The sequence below is a fragment of the Chiloscyllium plagiosum genome, unplaced genomic scaffold, assembly GCF_037043375.1.
Source record: "Chiloscyllium plagiosum isolate Xiang-an unplaced genomic scaffold, Cpla_swu_hap1 HiC_scaffold_3, whole genome shotgun sequence".
Taxonomy (NCBI): domain Eukaryota; kingdom Metazoa; phylum Chordata; class Chondrichthyes; order Orectolobiformes; family Hemiscylliidae; genus Chiloscyllium; species Chiloscyllium plagiosum.
In genome coordinates, this window is record NW_028270141.1 from 80,075,107 (window position 1) to 80,100,103 (window position 24,997).

The 24,997-nt window shown below is 38.7% G+C and overlaps 1 protein-coding gene across 2 annotated transcripts in view; it reads right to left on the minus strand.

The window, feature by feature from the left end:
- slc35f1 (solute carrier family 35 member F1) overlaps positions 1 to 24,997 on the minus strand; it is a 294,891-nt gene that overhangs the window by 37,549 nt on the left and 232,345 nt on the right. For both annotated transcript variants that reach the window (XM_087981104.1, XM_043684483.2), the window contains exons 5-6: positions 24,754 to 24,910; positions 7,298 to 7,350 (exon numbers count right to left, since the gene is read on the minus strand). In XM_087981104.1, coding sequence (XP_087837230.1) covers positions 7,298 to 7,350; positions 24,754 to 24,910 — 210 coding nt within the window. The remainder of the gene's footprint in view (positions 1 to 7,297; positions 7,351 to 24,753; positions 24,911 to 24,997) is intronic.

Here is a 24,997-nt window from a genome sequence, read left to right on the forward strand (position 1 = left end):
AAGACTCCTAATTTCTTTGCATTGGGAAGAATAAGAAGGCTTCCCTCAATATGTGCCGGAATTTTATGAATAGATTTTGTTCTCCTGCTTTTGTGATTTTTGCATATTCTTAGACCTTTCCCTGAAGCCTTTTGCCCGAAAAGTCGATTTTCCTGCATCATAGATGCTCCCTGACCTACTGGGCTTTTCCAGCATGGCACTCTTGACTTAGACCTTTACCTGCTGCTTCCATGAAGGATTGGCAGACAGACAGATAATCTGGTCACAAATATTTGCCAGTTCAGCTCTTGGTCTGATAATCTGGAAATGTTGCAACCTGTCTGCAGTGACTTACTATCTGCGTTTCTCACCCTTCCTTATAAAGAAGCACTGAGTTTCAGTGTCTGCTCCTAACAAGATTGGTGAAAGTAAAAATGTGGCATTTGAGCAACTGTAGATAAAATCCCAAATACTGCCACTTTATAGCATCAGGTATAATGCTCTATCCACTGAATCAACACATTGTGATTGCCTCAGTTTCATCCATCATCTCATAAATATCTGGACACAGCAGACTTCTGTCAGTGTTCAGGAAAGGCCAAGCAGCTCGTGTGTTATTACACAACATGATAATCGTGGTGTTACATGGAAGCATAATATCAGTTTGACTGCTAGGATTTATCAGAACACTGATTTGAGAATGACAGTCACCAAGAATTAGTTTCCATTAGTTACCATGTCACCTTGATGATGTGGCAATCTAACACAATCCACTTCATTACTACAACCTAAATCATGGTCTTATCTTGTTTCTATTACTCAAATGTCTTCATAGCACACCATTGATATGTTATTTTGGCATGAAAAATCAGAATAGGGAAAATGAAATCAGTTTTTCCAAGCTTCAGTAACATTTCATAAAATTACTCTACATAGTCAATCACTAGCATGCATTAGCACCACCAAAGTTATCACTAATAGCATCAACTAATAGCATCAACTCATTTGATTTGGATATGTGTTAAAATAATATGCAATTTCTTAAAAAAACCTCTTAAATTATTAAAGCCAAATCATCAATTTCAAGGCTCAGAGGATTATGAGGTGCCAAAAAAATTCCTATTGTCATGTTGTTAATAGTTTGAAAAACACATTTTCTCCAAAACTCAAGTTACACTGAAGTAAATTTGGAATACCAGGACTATTTTCTCATCTATTATAATCAATATAAACTAGTGAGAATAAAGGATTCTAGTAAGGGGATAAGCAACCATGATTAATCTAGGAAATTAAGGGTAGCATCAATTGAAAAGAAAAAATACAATGTAACAAAGATTGGTGGTAAGCCAGAGGATTTGGAAAGTTTTAAAAACAAAAGACGGCCAAAAAAGGGAGAAAATAAACTTTGAGGGTGAAATGTTAAGCAATATCAAGACAGACAGCAAGAACTTGATTAAATACATAAGAAGTGATACCAAGTGAGCATAGGCCCCTGTACAGAATTAGGCATGGGAAATAACAATGGGGATCCTGGAAATGGCAGAGGAGTTGAACATATATTTGCATCCACGTTCATGTTGGAGGATACTAATAGCATTACAAAAATAATCAATAATCAAGGGGTAAAAGAGGGAAAGAAAATTAATATAGTAACTATCACTGGAGAAAAAACACAAGTGAAACTAATGGGGCTCAAGACTAATAAGTCCCTTGGGCCTGATGAGATGCATTCTAGCATGTTAAGCAAGAAGCAATAGAGGGTGCACTGGTATAATCTTCCAAGAATCATTAGATTCTAGAAAAGTAACAGAGGATTGGAAAACTGCTGATGTAACATCTTTATTCAAAAAGAGGAGGAGAAAAAAATAAACAGCTAGCTAAAGGCCAGTTTATTTAAACTGTTATTGGCAGGATACTAGCATCTATTATAAAAGATGTGATAACAGAGCATTTAGAAACAGAGTCAGCAAAGGTTCATGAAGAGTAAATCATGCTTGACAAGCAAATGAGGTGTCTTTAAAGAGGTACAAGCATATTAAAGGCAAAACAAACCAACCAATAAATTTGGATTTCCAGAAGATGCTTGATAAGGTCCCACATGTTAAGCTACTTAGTAAGATAAGAGCCCAAGGTATTGGTGAAAGTACACTAGCATGGATAGAGGATGGGCTAACTAACAGAAGGCTAAGAATTGGTATAAGGGAGGCATTTTCAAGATAGCAACTTGTAATTAGTGGAGTGCCACAGAGATCCATTGCTGGGAGGACAATTAATTCTAACATATGTTAATGACTTGGAGGAGAGCAGTGAATGTACTGTCCCCAGGTTTGAAGATGACACAAATAGGTGGGGGGGAAGGGGTGCAAGTGATGAGGATGACACAATAAGTTTAAAGTGGGATATAGACAAATTGAGTGGACAAAAACTTGATAGATAGAATATAATGTGGGGTGATGCATTTTGACAGGAAGAACAGAGAATCTAAACATCATTTGAATGGAGAAAAACTGTAGAAAACTGCAGCAGGAGGGATTTGAAAGCTCTCATGTATAAATCACGAAGAGCTAACATACAAGTTCAACAGGTAATAGAAAGGCAAATGGAATGTGGGCCTTTATTTCAAAGGGAATGATGTATATAAATAAGGAAATCTTGCTACGGATATATAAAGCACCGGTCAGACCATGCCTGGAATATCTCAGGAAAGGGATACTGGCATTGAAGGTCAGTAGGTCATGGTAGACTAGCATTCAACAAATGAAGCCTGTCCCAAAATGACTGAACATAAAACAATAGGACACAGGTGCAGAAATAGGCTATTTGCCCATTCAAGCCTGCTCTGCCATTCAATGAAATCACTGTTGATCTGATAGTCCTCAGCTCCACTTCCCTGACTTTTCCCTTAACTCTTGATTCCTTATTGATTAAAAATCTGTCTGCCATAGTAGATCAAGTGTCAACAGCCCACTGCAGTAAAGCAGATTCACCACCCTTTGTAAGAGAAGAAATTCCATCCATGACCCTATCCCCAGCATAAGATTCAGTTCAAAATCACTGCAAGGCTGGACATCGAGGCTTCCCAAGTAAAATGACCACTTATTAACCGCTTATTTTCAGACAAGAGGAAAATCATTACGGATTACTGTAAAAACCCTATAATACTAAACACAATTAAAGCTTGGAATATAATGCGGCAAAATGAGGGCAACTCACATAAAACATCCCCCTATGCGCCGATAGTGGGAACATGGGGATTCCAACCGGGGTTTACAGATGCCACTTTTAAACTCTGGAGATCCAGGGGTATCTCATGTCTAGGGAACCTATTTAAAGATGGGGTCCTGATGTCTTTTGCGTCAGAAATTTGGATTACCTAATGGAGACCTCTTTCGATACTTCCAAATTTGAGATTACATAAAGAAGAAGACTACGTTATTAGACAGTCTTTATAAATCAGATACAGATTTGTCCCAAATGTGTCCCAAATGTAAAATAGAGGTGGGCACTCTTGTACATTGCCTATGGACCTGTCATAAGATCCGTAGATACTGGACTAAAGTAGCAAGTACCCTGACAGAAATTTTAGGAACGGAAATTAAAGTGGACCCTGTATCTCTCCTTTTGGGCTTTTCGAACTTACCCTCCCTGGATATGCATGGGAAGAGACTATTTTCTATTCTCTCTTTCTGTGCAAGGAAAAATATTTTGGTAAACTGGGTGGCTGAGGGCCCCCCTGGACTTTCAAATTGACACAGATTAATTATGGAATGTATTCCCCTTGACTTCCTTACAAAGATGGTGCACCGAAAGACCAAATTATTTCATAAAATATGGCAGCCCTTCTTGAATTATATGAATACAGATATTTCGGCTATTCTAACAACAGCTTTTATTTAATTGAGATGGCGAACCTGGCTGGTCCGGGGCCCCTTGGGAGAGGAATCCTGCATGAATACGGGTTTTGTTACATTTGATATTAACACATTCCGAGCATGTATCTCACTACCCAATTTCTGTGTTATCCGTTGCTTTTTTTTCTTTCTCTTATTTGAATAATGTAAGAGACTTAAATATACACTCTGGTTAGTTGTAGGTTAGATTAGTAGTTAATTGAGTTTTGTTTTTTTTTCTTTCTCGGTATTTTTCTTTTGTTAAATTTTGGTTATATATTTAAGATTTAATTGTATATCAATGTTTGTACTTGAGAGTTTTGTTTATTTTTGTAAACTTGTAAAAATGTTAAATTTCTAATAAAAATATCTATTAAAAAAAATCAGTGCAAACCTGTATAAAAGTCATTAGGTGCAAGAATTAGTATGGCCATAAAAAAGCTTTCTTTTTTCATTGAATGGGACATTTTTTTTTCAAAACGAGAAGCATGCAATCACTATTTATATTTCTGATTATGATTTCATTTTTTTTTTAGTTATTTTTAAATTTGAGATAATCATACCCTACAGAGTTGTCAAATGATGGACAAATGCAGAACAAAGCATTTGCCCTCAAGATAAAAAAAAACAACAAAGTCTTTTCTCATTCCCCTACAGACAGTTCTCCTGGAATGTCGGAATTGTGTTCTAGCGAAACCTTACTTAATGGAAAATCACTTCATAGAAATAATGGGGCCTATGGGAAAAGTGGGGTATGGGGCAGCCCACCAAAAAATAACACTCACCATTGCTCAAAAAATCACCTAAAAGCTTAGCACAAAGTAAAGTACAGACTAAATGAAGGTTTAAATCATATTTATTAGCAAAAGTAAATTTAACACAAAAAATACTGTTAATGTAGGGACAGAAAGCCATCTACATCATCACCTTCAGGTGCAGTTATGGTTGCAGAAGTGGATGGCTATGGTTGGTTGTCTTCTGATTGTTTCTTGAGGGTTGGTTTAGGTTGTGTGATATGTAGGTACAAGATCAAATTAGAAAGGCAAATGGTATGTGTAAGAGTAATGCAGTCCTGCAGGAATTATGCAAGAATATTCTGGTCTCAGACAGACAGCAATGAACATTCATTAGTTTAATTTTGAGGAGAAACTGCTCAATGTGTAGTGCTGTACCTTCCACATGTTCTGATGGCAGCTGACATTGGTGCATGAGCAGAACGAAGCGTGCAAAACGATCACAGCTGGCATTGCACTATTGTGAACAGAGGCAAGCAATCTCGAAAATACCATTCCCTAATTCTTCAGCAATGTTAGCCAAATTACGTTGCTGAAACATGCTTTATATGAGAACTACCTGTATTTTTAGCCATGGGGATCATGACCTACCCACACTTGGTCCCATTAAAGCAGGTATCCTGCCTTTTTATTGAATTGATTGTATCTTCAGCCATGAATGACCCATGATCATGTTTACAGGGCTAGCACATGTTTCGTCATGCTTCTAGATCTTAAAGGCAAACCATCCTTTTTAAAGGAAAGTTGCAGTGAATGAAAAGCCACTGCTGGTGACTGCCAGTGTTCAATTGTCTGCAATTAGAAACAAAATAAATGGAGCACCAGAATCAAATACAGCGCTTCTAAGTTCAAATATATAAGTCCTGTGGATGTGAATATGGAGAAAGAGAGAGAGAGACTAAGGCCCAGATTTTTGATCTCTGGTCAAATGCACAGCATTGTAAGAATTCCTGACCCTGTGAACCTTGCCTTTAAAAATAATTGTCCTGATTGTTTTTTGACCTAGGGATGCAATCCATATTAGAAGTTGGGGAACGGAGATGATGATCCAGAACTTGGTCTATAGTTTAAAAACAAAAGAAAAATTAGCCTGAGCATCCCCCTATTTCCCATCCTCACACATTTCTCTCACATCCTCCATGCCAACCTGTGTCATCTCATTCTCCCACCTACCCTCAAGTTCCCCATTTTCACCATGGCACCCTATACCTATCTACTCACTCTGCAGATCCTTTGCTAATTTAGTTTCAAATAAGGCCAATCTATACCCAATGCATATCACCTTCTGTCCTTACAGTTACCATTTCAGTTCACCCAGTACCCGCCATGGGCAGGACACGTGACTATGCAGAGATGAGGTAAGCAAACTTATATAAACTAAGAGTCTATTGCAGACTGAACTACTATGAGAAAGACACTGTAACTCATAAAATAAAACCATTTCATATATTTGCATTCCTTCAACTAAATAATGACTTATGACAATACACATTTATTTCAACTGCATAATACCCTATAACTAGAGGGGTTTAGATTTCATGGTCCTACATCAACACATCCTTTTCCACTTGTTGCTGTCAATAGACAGCAAAGTTGCAGGCACCCTATGAAATAACGAATGGTTGTGAAATCAGTAATGTTGCAGTAACTATGTAATACACACCCTCAAGTGTATGTCAATTTAATGAAGTAGAAACAGTTTTTTGAAAATGCCTGGTTTCAGAGCAAGTCTATTAGATGCTTGGCAGATTGACAGCTCGTTTAGACATTTGATTTTTACAAGTCTGTTGAGAGTTCCAATAAAGTTAATGAGATTAAGTGCATCCACTTTGTATATTCATTTAAGCCAGTTTTGACAATTCCAAAGGGTACCTGATTTCTCCAAAGGATATCCCCCTCCAATGATAATCGCTCCACACCTACCTCTCACTGGCTTTAAAGACTCAGCTATGGGAGCCATAATCACTCAAATACCAAATAACACAATTGCTGCTGCTCCTCCCCTTTCACTTGGCACAGCAGAAGGGGTGGGGATGAGAATGCCTGTATCTCTAGAATGCTATGGAGGAAATGACTCTCTGTAAAATAAATCCAGCTATGAGAGAGGCTGTCACAGAGAACATTTGGAATGATGACCTGGTACTGCAGTGTGGCCCTTCTCAACTCCCACCTCACTCTGATTCTGCTGTTTGGTGATGTGATCATGGGTCTCTTTTCCTTAGCCCAATGTACACTTCTGACTTATTGCTTTCAGGTATGCAAGCCATGCAGGAGGAAGACAGCATGGCATTACTGATGAAATAGCACAGTCACTTGATCAGACACTCCCAGAACTACTAGCTCAGATCCTGGCACGGTGCAAACTTTAGAGGTTACTGTAAAGTCAGGATCAGTGAGTGGTGAGTCATTGACTACAAGAAACCCAAGTGGAACAGATAGTGCAGGTGCCAGCTTAACGAATATGCACAGATTTGAGAGGAATATAAGAGGACAGTAGAAGGACTACAATTCTCTCACCTCATCACATCCGACAACCATCTTTTGTTTTATTCACTCATCATACTTTCAACCTTAACCAACAAAACTAAATGAATTACTACTCCTGGATAACAGATATGAAAGATAAATTCTCACCTATCTGCCAATCCCACGGTACCTTTAGCAGTTCCTTATGTTCCATTATAGCCCTGTAACAAAAATAAAGTTAAAATGATTCATAATTTTCTACTTCACTCAAAAAGAAAATTAGTGCAAACTTGCCCTTGGAAAAGTAAATCAGAAGTATAAAATGCAACAATACTTCAATACTTCATCAAGTGAAACTGAAAATCAACATCAAATCCAAGGATGCATGTGGTTATTTCAATTTCATTCTAACATCATTAAACAGTTGATCACTTTGAAAAGTTTAATTTTCTATAAGTTCAACCGTGGAATTTGAAGCTCTTCCAAAAACCTATAGTTGAGCTCCAAGAAACTGTGCAATAAATCTTAGATCTGAAACAAATGACTGGTCATAAACTTCTAGTAACTGTTTGTTGTTACTCACAATTGTTTGAATATATCACGCAGATTTTGCATTGAGAATAATGCCTAACTTACTTAGTTACAGTGTGTAAATAATTCAGTAATTTCCAGAATATGTAGAGACACCATTAAAGATGGAAATCCAAAAGCTGTAATTTGAGTTGTCCTGTTCTTTAAAAGACTGCTATAGCCACATTGATAGACTTGGCATTGACAAAGCGTGAAGTCGTGGCATTTATTTTCTTATTCAATATGGCTGCAACTTTTGGGCCTAGTAAATGCAATTGAAGTTGTTAACCTATACTTACATTACAGTTAAACTACCTTTCATGTACTGAAAACATATCTTTCCTTCTTAATTCCATTGTTGTTTTACACAATGTTGAATTCAGCTATTGACTAATATTGTATTCCCTGATGTCCTCAATGATCATGAAAGAATCATTAGTATTCTCTATATTACATAAAATGCAATATACATCATGATATGGTCTGCTGCTGGTCACCCTGAATGAGTACCTGCACAAATGCAGGAATGAAAAGACCAATAAGATGGAATCAATAGGCATTAACACATCTCAAATTAGAAAGGAAGAGCCATTTTCCCACAAATTCTAAATCACTAACAATATTTCAATGCACAAATGATTAAAGTAATAAAAGATCTGAACTCTATAGTTTTCTCCTAGACTTAGTTTGAACAGGAGATCACATTCATTTTACACAGGGAAGTTCATTTCACTAGGAGTTCTGCCGATTTGCTGCTGGAGATTCCACACAGAAATTCCAGGTGAAGTTTCCCTATGCTGCTTTCGAAAATAATCGTGTGGATTTTACTAAGTGGAACAAAGGAATAGCTATTCATCTCACACACAGTCTCCCAAAGATTTTCAATGGGCTTGTGTGGAGACCCCAAGTCGTCTGGTGTTAATGTGAATTCTACTGCCCTCTGCAGGGATGTATGGCATTTTGCACACTTCAAATAGCAGTAAGGCTCTTCCACCACTCAAATTGAAGAATCCTCAGTGAGGCAGGTGGGCTAGAAAGGAGGAACTAACCAAGAGGGAATTTAAATGAGAATCATAGAATAGTTTCCATTGTGAATGTGTCATACCTCTGCAAGGGCCATGATTGAATGGCGGAGTGGACTCGATGGGCCGAATGGCCTTACTTCCACTCCTATGTCTTATGGTCTTATGGGCAACTCACTTAGTCCCACCAATCATCCCCTCCCATCCCCTCCCCTGCTCTTTCTTGCCTGTAAACCTACAAATTTTCTCTCCTTGAGTGCTTATCCAATTCCCTTTTGAAGGAATGTTATTATTGAATCTGGTTCCACAACACCCTCAAGCATTCACCTCTTAAGAATTTTGTTTCCTCAGGTTGCTTTTGGTTATCTTGTCAATCACTTTAAAAGGGTGTCCTGTGGTTCTGCCATTGGGATCAGTTTCTTGCTGTCTAGTCTGTCTAAAAATCCAACCAAAAGCTCTAAAACTACAATCACATGTTCTTTCTCTCAGGAGATCAAGCAGATTATAAAATAGGGACGTCAACTGGTTCTGTCAGTTTTCTGCCAGGCAGGTTGAAAAATGCCATTGTGAATTTCTGCACACTTACAGATAATGTCAGCTGTGCCTTGTCATGGTCATGCGCTTTCTAGCAAAAATATTTTACTTAAAGTCAATTTGTATGATTAAGACAAAACCCATTGCTCTGCGCTGAGAAGCTGCCTGAGCAGTGGTCAACAGAGCAGCGGCCAGCAGCACAAAATCCAGCTGTCAGCATCGGAGGAAGCTGGAAAGAAAATAGGATCTTTAACAAAATCATTCATAATCTAACTTTCCTCACAAGGCTGGATGCCAGGATTAACCAATAACTTTTCAGTACCTGTGTTTCAGATGCAAATAATGGAAAAAAACTCTATGTGATGTATATATTTTTGCAATTTACATCTGATTATAATATATTTGGAGATACTAAATGCTGGGAGTAATGGAGATGAATAGCAGATAAATTCAGGGGAGAAACTTAAAATAATTACATTCAACAAGCACAGGGTACTGAAAAAAACGTTTAGAATAAAAGTATAAAAGCCCCTAGGTCCTAATGGGCATCATCTAGGGTTTAGAAATGGCTGCGGAGCTAGTTGATGTATTGGTTTTACCTCTCCAAAATATCTTAGATTTTGAAAAGTCTCATCAGTTTAGAAAATAATAAACGTGACTCCTCTAGACAGACAGAAACTAAAGGCCAGGTGGAGCAACCTGTGTCATAGGGTAAATACTGGAATCTTTTATTAAGGAGGATTAATGAGGCATGTAGAAAATCCAATGGCAACAAAGCAAGGTCAACATGGTTTTGTGAAAGGGAAATCATGTTTGACTCACTTCCTGGATTTTTTTTAAGGAAGTAACAAACAAGGTGCATAAAAGGAAACTTCTCGCTGCAGCATATTTTAGATTTCCAGAAGTTATTTGAGACATGAAAGGTTACAAAATAAGCACTTGTGATGTGGGTAGTAACACAACAGGACAGATAGAGAGTAGCTAACACAAAACACAGAATAGAAATAAATGGGTACTTTTTAAGTTGGCAAGCTGTAACAAGTGGACTAGTACAGGGATCAGTGCTGGCGTACCATGTTATATTTATAAATTGAATGAAGGAACTAACCATACAATTACTGAATTTTCTGAAGACACAAAGATAGATGGGAAAATAAGTTGTGAAGAGTATATAGAATTCTGCAAAGGGATATACATAGATTTTTAGTGGCAAAAATTTGCAGATACAGTATGTTGAGGGAAAACTGTTGAGGGAAATATCCACTGTGACAGGAAGAACAGAAAAACAGCATATTATTTAGCTGGAAAGAGATTACAGAATTCTGAGACTCACAGGGATCTGAGAGGCCTGGCACATGAATTGTATAAAGTTAGCACACAGGTACAGTTTAGAGATTAGGAAGGCAAATGGATGAGAAATTTTGCAATAGCTGTAGAGACCATTGTGACAGTGTATCTTAGAATATTGTGTACAGGTTTAGACATCCTATTTAAGAAAGGACATCACTGCATTGAGGATCTAAAATCTGGAATTAAACCGTTGTCAGGAATAATCATTTTTATGCATGCTTTTATTAACCACAAAATAGCTTCTTAATATAAAGTAACATAACAAAATGGCTTTAAATTGCAAATTAACACTGTGTTCAAAATGGCTTCAGGCTGCATTCCCACATTGCTGAGCTAATTGAATTTAAGATAAAGCAGAACAATGGACGCTTCACAGCATGAAATTAACTAAGCTAGATAGGACATTACTAACTATTTTAGTTAACCTTGAAATGCAGGTGGAAAGTGATAAATGTGTAGTAAACGACTTTGATTTTCAGGAAATATCATTAGGTTAACCTGCTATCCATTATGTCACTTATTACAGTTTATTGGATTTATTCTGTAATTAAGGCAGTACTATTTCTTAAGAAACATTTTAAAAATTGTCTTGTTCTAAGTGTATTTGCATAGCTTTTCCAGAATACACAGGGGAGTTTAACCTCGGTGCTGCTGGATAACCCATACCCAGCATCATAATAAATTGTTAAAACTTGCTGAAGCAGACTGCATTCCTGTTGATTATTTGACTGATTGTGGAACCGAGGGACCCCTCTCCCAAGGGGTTGAGATCTATACATTAGAAGCAGTTCAGAGAAGGTTTATGTAAATGACACCTGGAGTGGGGCAGTGAGGTCCACTGTGGGAAAGATTGGGCAGGCTCGACCTGTATCCTTTGGACCTTAGAATAATAAGAGGTGATCCTATTAAGATATATGCCCTGAGAGGATTTTACAGGATGGATTTTTAAAAGATGTTTTCCCTTATGGGAGAGACCAGAACTAGGGATTACAGTTTAAAAATAAGGTGTCACCCAGTTAAAATGCAGGTGAGGAGATTTTCTTTTCTCTTAGAGAGTTGTGAGTCTATGGAATTCTCAGATTCAGACAGCAGTGCAGGCACAGTCTTTGAATTTTTAAAAGACAGATGTAGACAGATTCTTGACTAACAAGGGAGTCAAAAGTTAGGATTAAGTTGGGATGTGAAGTTGAGGCCACAGTTAGTTACGCCATGATCTTATTGGATGGTGGAGCAAATTCAAGGCGCAGAATAGCATACTTCTACCTGTTTTCTTTATCTATATTTGAAAGTCAGTGCATAAAATTTTGGAAACGTTTGAAATGTTTTCTCAGGATTTTAAAATTTAGTTTGATTCTTCTGCTTCTCTATGCCACACAAGGAAAGCTCAAGCTTCCTTACTCCAGATGTGCTTGCCACCTTCACCTCCCCCTTCAATATAAACACACACACACACTTTTGCCAGCACAAAAACCTTTCTCTACTTTGCACCATTGGTTATCCTCCAGAAGCCTGATTTTCTTTTTGATGCCCTCCTGCCCTATACAGGTTGGACATTGGGCGTTGGGTTTTAAATAAGGCCCGATCAATGATATTAATAAGGCTTCATTCTCCTCTAGGCAGGTAAAAAATTAACGCTACCTGGATTCTTGGTGGAAACATGGTGGCACATAAAATCCAGAACCTTTACATTTATGTGACCAGTATATACGACCACTTTAATATAAACTTATAAAATAATGATTACTTCAATATGGCCTAAGTCATAACTTGTAGTTGTTTCTTTTTCTTACAAACTTAGCACTTTAATCTAAAGTAAAAGTAATCCTTTTTGCTTAACAGCTAACTTTGAGCACAAAGCACTGTATAATCAGTACTAGAATATAATGTACCATAATCAGCTTTCAATGTGACTTCCCCACCCACACACACAACACTGCTTGCGCTGAAAAACAACACACAGAACAGAAACTAATTGGATTTTCGAAGACCAGCTTTTAAAATGTTTAATTCTGCATTTGTAACATATGCATTAATTGGGTTATACTATTTACAATCTATACAATTTCCTGCCACACATATGGAACAAAATACAATACAAATCCATTTTACAACACAAGTTCAATTCAAAGTCAAGATGATTCAATCTCTGAATCTTTTCTATCAATGTCTTCCAGGAGAGTAGGAAAGAAGATAAAAAGGTTGTAAACAATAATTGGTGAACTGCATACAATAACTTCTTATTAAAGGCCATCATCTCAACTATTATTTAGCTCAAGGACAAGTTGGAGGAATGATGGATGAATGGAACACTAATAATAACCCTTTTGGTGAGATTCATCTATCAATCATGCCACTGTAGGCAACTGCCAATAGAAGCCTAACAGCTTTATTACAGGAACTTCCAAGACTAATATACTGTGTTACATAGCTTTAGTGTACTTGAAATGTTTCACTTCATTTATGACAATAGAAATAATGCTGCCTCCCAATAAAATTATTTATGTGGATTATTTTACAAGAGATCAAGATAGGAGGGAGCTGTTAAATCCTAGCTCAACTAATATCGCAGAGCCAGACACAGATCTGATTTGAAGGCCAGAGGCACATGTGACAGCAAATCTTTCAGAATCTGCAGATGAATGAGCTATGAGGAGGATGCAGAGATGCTTCAGTGTGATTTGGACTGGCTGACTGAGTGTGCAAATGCATGACAGATGCACAATAATGTGGACAAATGCGAGGTTATCCATTTTGGTAGCAAAATCAGGGAGGCAGATGATTATCTTAATGGCTATAAATTGAGAGAGGGAAACATGCAATGAAACCTGGGCTTCCTCATCCACCAGTCGCTGAAGGTAAGTGAGCTGATAGAACAGCAAGGGAATGAAGCTCACCACCCCTTCTCAATGACAAATAGGGATGGGAAATAAATGCTGGCCCAGCCAATGACACCCACTTCCTTTGACTGAAAGTGTGAAAAAAGCACCGCTATCAGTACAAGATTTCTGAGGAGTGCTAAGCTAACAAAGATCAGCAGTGTCGCTAACTAACATAACCTAGAATCAAAAAGACCAACCTCCTCCACAAACCTGTGGACTATCAACCTTTCAACATTAATTCCAGATATCTCTGAAGAAAGGTTTTAATTGTTCTATCCATCATATGAAAAGACTTGCTCAGCCATCTAAATTTATATGGAATCCCAGAAGTAATTTAGTCTGAATGGAACATTTATTTTACTTGTCTCTAATCGTTTTCCCAGAGACACAGTGTGAAGGGATTAACTTGTTATAAATCACTTCATATTTCTGTCAGAACAGACTCAGAATTGTCACCTACAATTGAATTTACAACAGGATAAAAGTATCATATGCTTACAGGTTCTGGAAAAGGTAAATCTGTCTGATTTTGCAAGGTACTTTTATATTTTCACTAGGGCAAGAAAACCATTCTCAAAAGGAGGCCTATGACTTTAAAATCCTAGTCTCCTTGTTAACTGACCACGAGCTGTTCAAGACCTAATTTAAAAAAAAACTGTCCAGAACTTCTGTTTTCAGGCCACACCAAAAGCTAAGTTCCATAAACCAAGGCAAGTAGTTCACTTGATGTTATATTATACTGTCAAGTGGGATAGTACTGTGTTTTTGTCATTAATGGTATATAAGTAATGCAAAACTAACTTGAAGTACATAACTTTGACTTAAGTAATTCTTCAGTCTTTCTGTACTCCACTTCACTATGGCACACAGAAATGGAACTGAATTGGCAGACATGCCAGAGAGTTTCTTACCATGTCCAGGAACAAAAAAAGTTCCAGTTTCAGTACAGCACAGACCTTCACACAGAATTTGGAAGTGGTGCCCAACCTCGTTGCTGCACTTGAAGACCCTTGTTGTGATTCAGCATTTGACAACCAACACAAACAAAAGCCATCCAATGTCTGAATGTGGTTGTGGAAGCTCAGACTGAGATCATAAAGTCTCTGTCAATTGCTATGCAAGCCCAGTTTGATGCCATCAAAACTTCACATTCCCATCTATGCCCGACAACCTTTGATTCTCTTGCCACAGTCCCACCATAGTTGTGTTTAAAGAGTCATACAGTCCAACAACTTGTACTTCAACATATCACGAGGACTGTTGGGATTCTATCCCATTGAAGTGGCAATGAGTCCATGATGGATAAGTCTAGCATGCTCCTTCAATATACTTGCTGTTGCTTGTTAGCCAGCTATTCTAGAATGCTGCAACACAGAAGAAGGTGGTGCTCACAAGATCTAGATTTTATTGAGGTCAGCATGCAGTCACCCTCACTGGAAGACAGCAACATTTTCTTAGCCATTGGGTTAATACTGATTAAAAGCAATGGGCCAGGCAAAAAGCACCCACAATACAGGCGCTATTAGAAAACACAATGGTGATTACTTGAATATTGTTTGTACTATTGCCAGGACATATAAATACAAAAATTTGGAGCAAAAGAAGGTCATTCAGCCCCTCACGTTTGCCCACCATTAGCAAAATCAAAGTTGGTCTATTTGTGTTTCGAACTCCATAGTGCTATCTAACCCTGACAACCTGTGATTCCCTTGTCTAACAAAAATCTGTCTACTTGCACCTTAAAACTATTCAGTGATCCTGCTTCCTGAAGTTCTGTGCTTAAAGGCTGACTCCTAATTTTACAAAGTGCCCCTGGTTCTTGTATAATCCACATCCAACTTATCCTGTTCAGGATCATATTTACTTCAATCAAGTCATCTTTCATTCTTATAAACTTCAATGAAAAGAAATCTAGACTAACCTTTCAGACAATCCAAGAATTTCAGATGTACATTCTGGCTCTGAATCACAGTTCAATACATTTACATCTTTCCTTAAATAAGCAGACCAAAGCTGCATAAAGTATTTGAAATATGATCTCACCAATTGACTTCGGCCGTTTAAGTATAACATCCTTATTTCTGTGTTGAATTCCTCTTGTAATTAAGAATAGCATTCTCTCAGCTTCCTTAATTACTTTCTGGATTTGCAATTGTTTTTGTAAAAGGGCACAGTGAAATATTTAGTTTTGGAGGACTTCTCTTTCAGGATATTGGCAAGTGGATGCGGTCATGGTCCAATGCAGAGAGATGGTAACTTGGGGAACAAAGTGAAATGCTGATCTAAGGGTCTAGTACATGGTACTATCACTAATTCTTCACCAGGAAAAGACAGTCAAAGATCCTCAATTGGATGGTGATCTCTTGAATTGCATCACTGAGGTGTCCTTCTTGCAACTGAATAAATTTTCAACTGTGCATGTTTAAGACAGAATGGTAAAGGCATTTATGAGGTTGATGAGCTGCAAAGCCACTTAGATATGTGGCATTAGAGACTTGGCTCAAAAACGACAGGTCAGCATACTAAATATTCCTGGATACAATTTGTTCAAGAAAAACAGAGAAGAAAGGAGATGTATATGTATCAATTAGGAGAATCCAACAGTGCTTGAATGACAATGTTCTTGAGAGCTCAGGGATAGAATCTAGTTAGAGTGAAGAAACAATAGATTCAATATTGCATCACTGGATGTATTCCAGAGGCCACCAAATTTTGGAAAACATAAAACGGAATACATTTGTATGAAAATTGTAGAGTTGCAAGAGCCACAGAGTAGCTTTAATGGGAGACTTTAATTATTCAAATAACAATTAGAATAATAATCATGTACAAAGAAGAGAAAGGGTTTCTGAAGCATGTTCAGGAATACATTCTTGATACGTTTGTTTCTCATCTTATGAGGAAGGAAGCATTACTGGATCTGGTTCTTAGAAAGTAAGTGAGTCAAGTGAGCAGGATGACTGAAAAAAGAGTCATGTTGGACCTCTGCCTCTGTCTAAAGTATTTAAAAAATATATTTTCTAACATTGTTCAGTTTTGAAGACAGTCATATTGGACCTGAAATATTAACTCTGTTTCTCTCTCCACAGATGCAGAAGACTTGCTCAGTTTCTTCAGCACTTTGTTTTTATTTTAGTTTAACTTTGATGATCGGAAATGTTTTAAAAGCAAGGATCCTGGAAAAAGTCAACAATCACTTGGACACATGAATATATTAAGAAAAGCCAGACTGGATTTGTTAAATTAAGTTTATCTAATTTGATTTTAGTATCAATAGGCTGAATGATCTCCTTCTGTGCCATAATGACTCAATTTGATCATTGAGTTTTTTGAGGAGGTAACGGAGATAACAGGGTTGTTGAGGGTAATGTGGTTGATATGGCATATACAGACTTCATCACAGATTTCTGAACACAGGTGAAGTCCAGGGAATATGCATTTTGGGAAAGTAAATCTTAGCAGGATTTATACACTTAATGGTAAGGTCCTAGGAAGTGTTGCTGAACAAAGAGACCTTGGAGTGCAGGTTCATAGCTCCTTAAAAGTGGAGTCACAGGTAGATAGGATAGTGAAGAAGGCGCTTGGTGTGCTTTCCTTTTTGGTCAGAGTATTGAGTACAGGAGTTGGGAGGTCATGTTGCGGTTGTACAGGTCATTGGTTAGGCTACTGTTGGAATATTGCGTGCAATTCTGGTCTCCTTCCTATCGGAAAGATGTTGTGAAACTTGAAAGGGTTCAGAAAAGATTTACAAGGATGTTGCCAGGATTGGAGGATTTGAACTATTGGGAAAGGCTGAACAGGCTAGGGCTGTTTTCCCTGGAGCATCAGAGGCTAAGGGGTAACCTTATAGAGGTTTACAAAATTATGACGGGCATACAAAGTTAAAAAGCACACAACACCAGGTTATAGTCCAACAGGTTTAATTGGAAGCACACTAGCTTTCGGAGCGACGCTCACCTGATGAAGGAGTGTCGCTCCGAAAGCTAGTGTGCTTCCAATTAAATCTGTTGGACTCTAACCTGGTGTTGTGTGATTTTTAACTTTGTACACCCCAGTCCAACACCAGCATCTCCAAATCATGAGGGGCATGGATAGGGTAAATAGGCAAAGTCTTTTCCCTGGGGTCAGGGAGTCCAGAACTAGAGGGCATAGGTTTAGGGTGAAAGGCAAAAGATATAAAAGAGAACTAATGGGCAACGTTTTCACACAGAGGGTGGTCCGGTATGGAATGAGCTGCCCAGAGGAAGTGGTGGAGGCTGGTACGATTGCAATATTTAAGAGGAATTTGAATGGGTATATGAATAGGAAGGGTTTGGAGGGATATGGGTCGGATGCTGGCAGGTGGGACTTGATTGGGTTGGGATATCTGGTTGGCATGGACGGGTTGGATCGAAGGATCTGTTTCCATGCTGTACATCTCTATGACTCTATGAACAGTGATGGTCTAGGTATGAATTTGGCTGAGTGAAAGTAAACAGAGTGGTGTTTAATAATTATTTTTTGGATTGAAGGATGATAGACTTTGACAGTTTCCAGGGCTTCATCTAAGATCGCTGTTCTTTAGATCTATATTCATATCCATTGTCATATACCAATATATTTTGGACTGTCAGTCAATAATTTATACTTTAACAGTGAACACAAATAATTGAAAATTGTGACAACCTGAGAGACACCTGACTTCTTCTGTGAATTGAAACCATTCCCATCTTAGGAATTAACCAAAGGGAGATTGCAGGCTGATGTTCAATGAACATCCTTTTCTGAAGCTAATCCAAAATGGCATTATTCATTTAATGGATCTTTCAAACACCAAGGCAATAACTGTCTCAAACTCTAAAGATGTTAAACTTTCAAAACAGGATGTAGATTGTTGCAAAGGAATTTAGATGTTCTTGTCACAAATGTTTGTATGCAAATACAGTAAGTAATTAAGAAGCCTAATGGAATGAGAGGGATTTATTATGAGAGGAATTGAACACAAAAGTAACGATGCCAAACTTCAGTTATACAGGGTATTGATGAGATTGCATTTTGACTATGTGCAATTTTAGTTTCCTTGTTAGGGGTGCTGTCTTAGAATCCTTGATGCATTGCTGGACTGCATATTGTAAATGGTACACATGGTTGGCCCTGTGTGCCACTAGTGATTGCTTGGCTGATTTATTGTTGTCACACGTAACAAGATACAGTGAAAAATGTTGCTTTGCTTGCTATACGGGCTGATCATACCAAACAAAGCATATCAGGGTAGCAGAACATGAGCCCTTCCTGAAGAAGGGCTCATGCCCGAAACGTCGATTCTCCTGCTCCTTGGATGCTGCCTGACCTGCTGTGCTTTTCCAGCAACACATTTTCAGCTCTGATCTCCAGCATCTGCAGTCCTCACTTTCTCCTAGCAGAACAGAGTGCAGAACATACTGTTACAGCTGCAGAGAAGGTGCACAGAGAGCAAGAAGCAACATTAACATTTGAGAGGTCTGTTCAAAAGCCTGATAACAATGGGTAAGAAGTGGTTCTTGAATCTGGTTGTACGTATTTTCAAACTTGTAGATCTTCTGCCCAATGGAAGAGGGCAGAAGAGACTATAACACGGGTGTAAGGGGTCTTTGATTATGTTGGTTGCTTTCCCTAGGAGGAGGAAGTATCGATGGAGTCAGTAGATGGACTGAGCCGTGTTCACAACTCTCTGCAGTTGCTCGCAGTCTTAGGAAGAGCAGCTGTCAGACCACTCTGTGATGCATTCAGATTGGATGCATTTTATGCTGCATTCATAAAAATTGGTAAGAGTGCTTGTGGACATGTCCAATTTCCTTAGTCTCCTGAGGAAGTAGAGATGTGCTTGTACCTTCTTAATTCTCACATCAACGTGAGTGGACCAGGACATATTGTTGGTGATCATCACTTCCAGGAATTGACGCTTTTGACCATTTGCACCTCAGCACCATTGATGCAGGCAGGGATGTGCCCTCTACTCCACTTCCTGAAGTCAATGACCAGCTCCTTCATTTTGCTGATGTTGATGCAGAGATTGTTGCGTTTACACCATGCTGCTGAGCACTCAACGCCTTTCCTGTATTCTGTTTCACTGTCGTTTGAGATCCAACCTGCAACAGTGGTGTCGCTGGCAAACTTGTAAATAAAGTTGGGGTGGAATTTGGCCACAGTTGTACGTATGTGAGGAATATAGTAGATGACTGAGTACACAGTCTTGCTGGGCACCAGTGTCGAGGATTATGGTGAAGGATGTGTTGTTGTCTATTCTTACTGATTGTGTTTTATGGGTCAGGAGGTCAAGGATCCAGTTATGGAGAAAGCAGAGTTCTAGGTTTCAGAGTGTAGAGATGAGTTTGTTTGGAGTTGTGACGTTGAAGGCGGAACTGTGTTCAATAAGTAGGAGCCTGTTGTAGGTAGCCTTGTTATCCAGATGTTCCAGGAATGAGAGTAGGGACAGGCAGATTGAGTCAGCAGTGGACCTGTTGCACCAGTAGGCAAACTGCAAAGGATCAAGGCAATCTGTGAGGCTGGAGTTGATGTCAGCCATGACTAACCTCTCGAAGCATTTCATGACTGTGGAGGTCAGAGCCACTGGGTAGTATTCATTGAGGCGCACTGCATGATTTTTCTTTGGAACTGGGATGATAATGGTCTTCTTGAAGCAGGTGGGGACTTCAGGTCGTAGTAAGGACAAATTAAAGCGAATACTCGCGCCAGCTGATCCACACAGGATCTGCGTGCACGGCTGGGGACTTTCCATGGGTTCACTCTCACAAAGGTCAACCTAATGTTTGTGGCGGTAACTGTGGGAACACGTGCCCCAAAGGCTGTTGGGATAGGTGACATCATTTCATTGACCTTCTGTTCAAAGCGAGCATAGAATTCATTCAGTTTGTCAGGTATGGATGCACTGTTGCCTGCAATTCTGTTCAATTTTGCTTTTTAGCCTGCTATGTCATGTAGTGGTCATAAAGTGTGGCACTGGAAAAGCACAGCAGGGTGGGCAGCAACTGAGGAGCAGGAGAGTCAACGTTTTGGGCATCAGCACTTCATCAGGAATGTGGAGGGGGAAGGAGGCTGAGCGATAAGTGGGGGTGGTGGTGAGGCTGGGAGGAAGATAGGTGGGATGGTGACAGGTGGATGCAGTGGGGGATAACTGTGATAGGTCAGTGGAGAGGGTGGAGCAGATAGGTGAGGAGGAAGATGAACAGGTAAGACAGCTCAGGGGGAGGTTCGGATCTGGGATTAGGTGGGAGGAACAGAGATTTGGAAACCAGTGAAGTCGACGTTGATGCTGTGTGGTTAAAGGATCCCAAGGCAGAAGATGAGGCGTTCTTCCTCCAGTTCTCGGGTGGCTTTGATTTGGCGGTGGAGGAGGCCCAGGACTTGCATGTCCTTGGGGGAGTGGGAGAGGGAGTTGAAGTGGTTGGCCACAGGGTGGTGGGGTTGTTTGGTGTGTGTGTCCCAGGGATGTTCCCTAAATTGCTCTGCAAGTCAGCGTCCTATTCCCCCAATATACTGGAGACCACATCAAGAGCAATGGACAGATCATTGTGCAGAGTGGGTTGGCCACTGAGTTCTCGAATATGGACCAGTCCACCGACTCAAACCAGTACCATTCGAGCCCGACCATTGCCTCAGACCAACACTGCACTGGATGTGAGTGAGATGTGTGAGTGAGATGAATGTGTGAAATATGTTATTTTTGGGGTTAGGGTATGTGAATAAATAACCTTTTTTTTAAACTCATAAAAGCTTCTTGCAGAAAATATTTAATTTGGAATCCACACTGTCAGGGTAAGAAAACATTCACCTCTTATAAAGCTTCTGATAAGAGATAGTAAAGGGAACAAAATTTTGTCCATGACACTTAGATGTGCTCAATTTCAAACTCTGCGCATACCACAAAACTTGTGAATGTTATGAAATGCGAGGAGTACAGTGATGGACCTCATGATGGTGGGCTGAGCAGGCCTGTGGCAGATGGAACTTCATTGAGACAAATATGAAGTGATAGATTTCGATAATGACAAAGAGGAAAGGCAATATGGAATAATGGATGCAGTCTGAAGGCAATGTTGGAATACAGCAATAAAATAAGACAAAGAACTGTGGATGCCAAAATCTGAAATGAAAACACAAACTAATGGACAAACTCAGCAGATCTGGGAACATCAGTGGAAAGAAAGCAGAGTTAATGTTTTGGGTTCAGTGACACTTCTTCAGAAGGATCTACCTTGGAACATATATACATAAATCACTAAAGGTTGTATGATGGGTTGGAAAAGTGAATAATAAGCATGCATCATCCTCGGTAAATAGATACACACAGGACAAGGAGGTTATGATGAATTTTTACAAAAACACAGGCAAATCTCGATTAAACTATTACGTGAGGCATTAGAGAGGGTGTAAAAAAAGATTTATGAGAATGATTCCAGGGATGAGGGATTTCTGTTCCAAAGAAAGATTGGAAAAGCTGGGGTTTTTCTCCTTCAGAGAGGTTGTGGAACCTTGGTAGAGGTATTCAAACACATGATATGCCTGGATTAAATAAGAAGGAACAGTTCAAGTTTGTGAAAGGGTCGAGGGCAATCATGTAAAATGAAGGGCAAATGAATCAAAGCGGCATGATGATAAACAGCATGTGGCCAAGGCTTAGATTGGAAGGCTTGAGGGTTTGATGGAGGCACGTATAATCATGGTTGTCAAAACAGAACTGGATACTTACTGAAGACGGAAGATTTGCAAAGTCATGGGATAAATTCAGGACAGCAGGACTAGCTGCGATGCTGTCACAGAGTGCTAGCATAGATACAAGGGGCCAAATGTTCTCTTTCTACACTGCAGTCTCTCCTTTGAGAATTCAAGATAAGATTCAAAATGGCAGGTAGGATGCGAACTAATAATAGATGCAGACTGAGAACACAATCTGTCCACCCCGCATGTCTTTGGTATATGCACACATTGGATGTTTGAGCTAACATCCTTTCCAATATGGTGACTGGTGCAGGCCCTACGCCATTTTTTTTCAATTCCTCCTTCGATAGCACCAAAGACAGTGGTCACTGAAGGAAAACTGCAGGACTTCCAGGAATCATATGTTTTCAGGTTTCTCAGCCATGATGTCTTCCTTCCTGAACCATATAACTTAGATCAAACATCCAAAGTCATGAATTACTGCTTATACATGTTCCAAAATAGTTTTACAGCAAAACATAAGAATGAAACATCTGAAATCATGTTCTTAAGATGACAGCCACCAAGATGTTGACCACAAATTTCAAGATAGCAACTCACTCAAGTATCCTTCTTCAAAATCAACATTTTTGAAACATACAACTATTTTAGGCTCATTTCACTTGTTGGGAAATTTTTGTTTTTCATGATTAGATTAGATTACCTACAGTGTGGAAACAGGCCCTTCAGCCCAACCCGACCCTCCGAAGAGTAACCCACCTTGACCCATTTCCCTCTAAATAATGTACCTAACACTATGGGCAATTTAGAATGGCCAATTCACCTGACCTGCACATCTTTGGACTGTGGGAGGAAACCCATGCAGGCACGGGGAGAATGTGCAAACTCCACACAGACAGTCACTCAAGGTTGGAATTGAACCTGGGTCCCTGGTGCTGTGAGGCTGCAGTGCTAACCACTGAGCCACCGTGAATATTAAAATTAAAGGTATGTCAACATATTGTCTCTCTACTCAAATAAACCTCAACTGGAAATTAAAGAGGTCTAATTAATATTCAGTGTATTTCAATCTGTACTTATCTAAAGTCTGCAACGTTGGATGAATCCTTAAGAATGATATTGTTAGCATGGCTCAGAGTTTTGTTAACATCTGTGTCTCTTAACGCTGCATTGTACATTAAGCAAAACGAAACAATCAGAATAGCAAGCTGTTTTTCAAATTCAGAAAGTTCACCAAGGATTTTTACCACTTTGCTCAGACAGCTTCCAGCATCTCTCTCACCATCAAAAGATATTCTAATCAAGTCAGCACATTTTGCATTTGCTTACTTCAGGCAGGATTTATGGTAGAACTTAAAAACTGCAGGAAATAAAATTAATCTTGCCTCCAAATTTAATCTCTTCTTGTTTGCATACTAATATCCATTCAAATTTCAAGACTTTACAACAATCACATACAAAGTTAAATTCAAGTTTACATAGGAATGAAGTTTGTTTCAGCACATTATAACCTTTATAGCATTTTATTCTTCTACAGAGATTTGACCTGGTACCAACCATTCCAAATTAATAATGCATCCAGTTGATCTAGAAATTTACATGTATAACTTGCATAATTACTGGAAATAAATAAAACTTCCATATGTGACAAGTCATTTAACCATCTGTGCCTGTTTGGAATTATTCGAAGTGGTCATCCATTGCAATGCATTGTGGAATGATATATATATAACATATATATATATATATATTATATATGTGTGTGTGTGTGTGTCTTTAAATACTAAACTTCACTTGTAATATCTAAACCTAAAAATGCTATTTGCAATTCTAACAAGCAAATCGTTTTTGGGGTGGACTGGGAATTTTATTCTGTTTACAGAATTGGAGTGGCCAACCAGTTAAAATGGGAAGGCTATATTTCCCAACTGCTCCTGACTATTTCTCTCTAAGCACCTTTGACAGCTAAAGCATTTTGTCAGTATTTCAGTGGACCATCAATGTTGCTAAAATCACATGGTTTGAACTCATGACCTTTAATCGATTACATGCCTCCCATTTTAAATTGCCAATGGAACCTTAGATTCGTAAGTATCTTACAGCATACTGTTTGCAAAATAAAATCATGCAGAATAAAGTGTCGTGCATGAAACTGCACATTAAGCGCCTAATATGGGAATAATTATGGCACCAGACATGCGAGTGTTGGATTTGATGAGAAAAAATTGAAAAACAATTATTCCAGCATAAAATCCATCAACTTGATGGACAAAAAAAAAATCAAAACTTAAAAATCAACGTGATAACTTTCTGTCTTTTTGGTTTACCTCAGTTGCGGTTGTCTGCTGGGAGTATTTATCACAAACTAGAGGGTTTTCTAGACAAAGAATAACTTGCATTTATCTGACACATGATCACATCTTTACACAGCAGTGTGCACAGTGAATTGTTTTGAAATGCATTGGCTGTGATGTAGAAAAAACGCATTGCAGTAATATTTCTCCAGCAATCAATCAAATCTGTCTGTTAGTTAATTTGGCGACCACATATTAAAGTTGGGAAAAGAACTCACAACTGTATGCCACTGAAGAAAGAGCCAAACAGTCCAATCATTCCTAGAAATTCCACCCGACTCAAGTTCTTCACAATGAATTCCTCACAGACATTGGAAATTCCATATAATGTAGCTCCTGCCAATACTAGCAAGTCTCCAAGCAGTTTATTATCGCCTAGTTAAAAGTAAACAAAAAGAATCAATTATAGCAATTTTGGTGATTTGTTAGAAACCTCTCTGAATGCAAATTGCAATCTCTTTT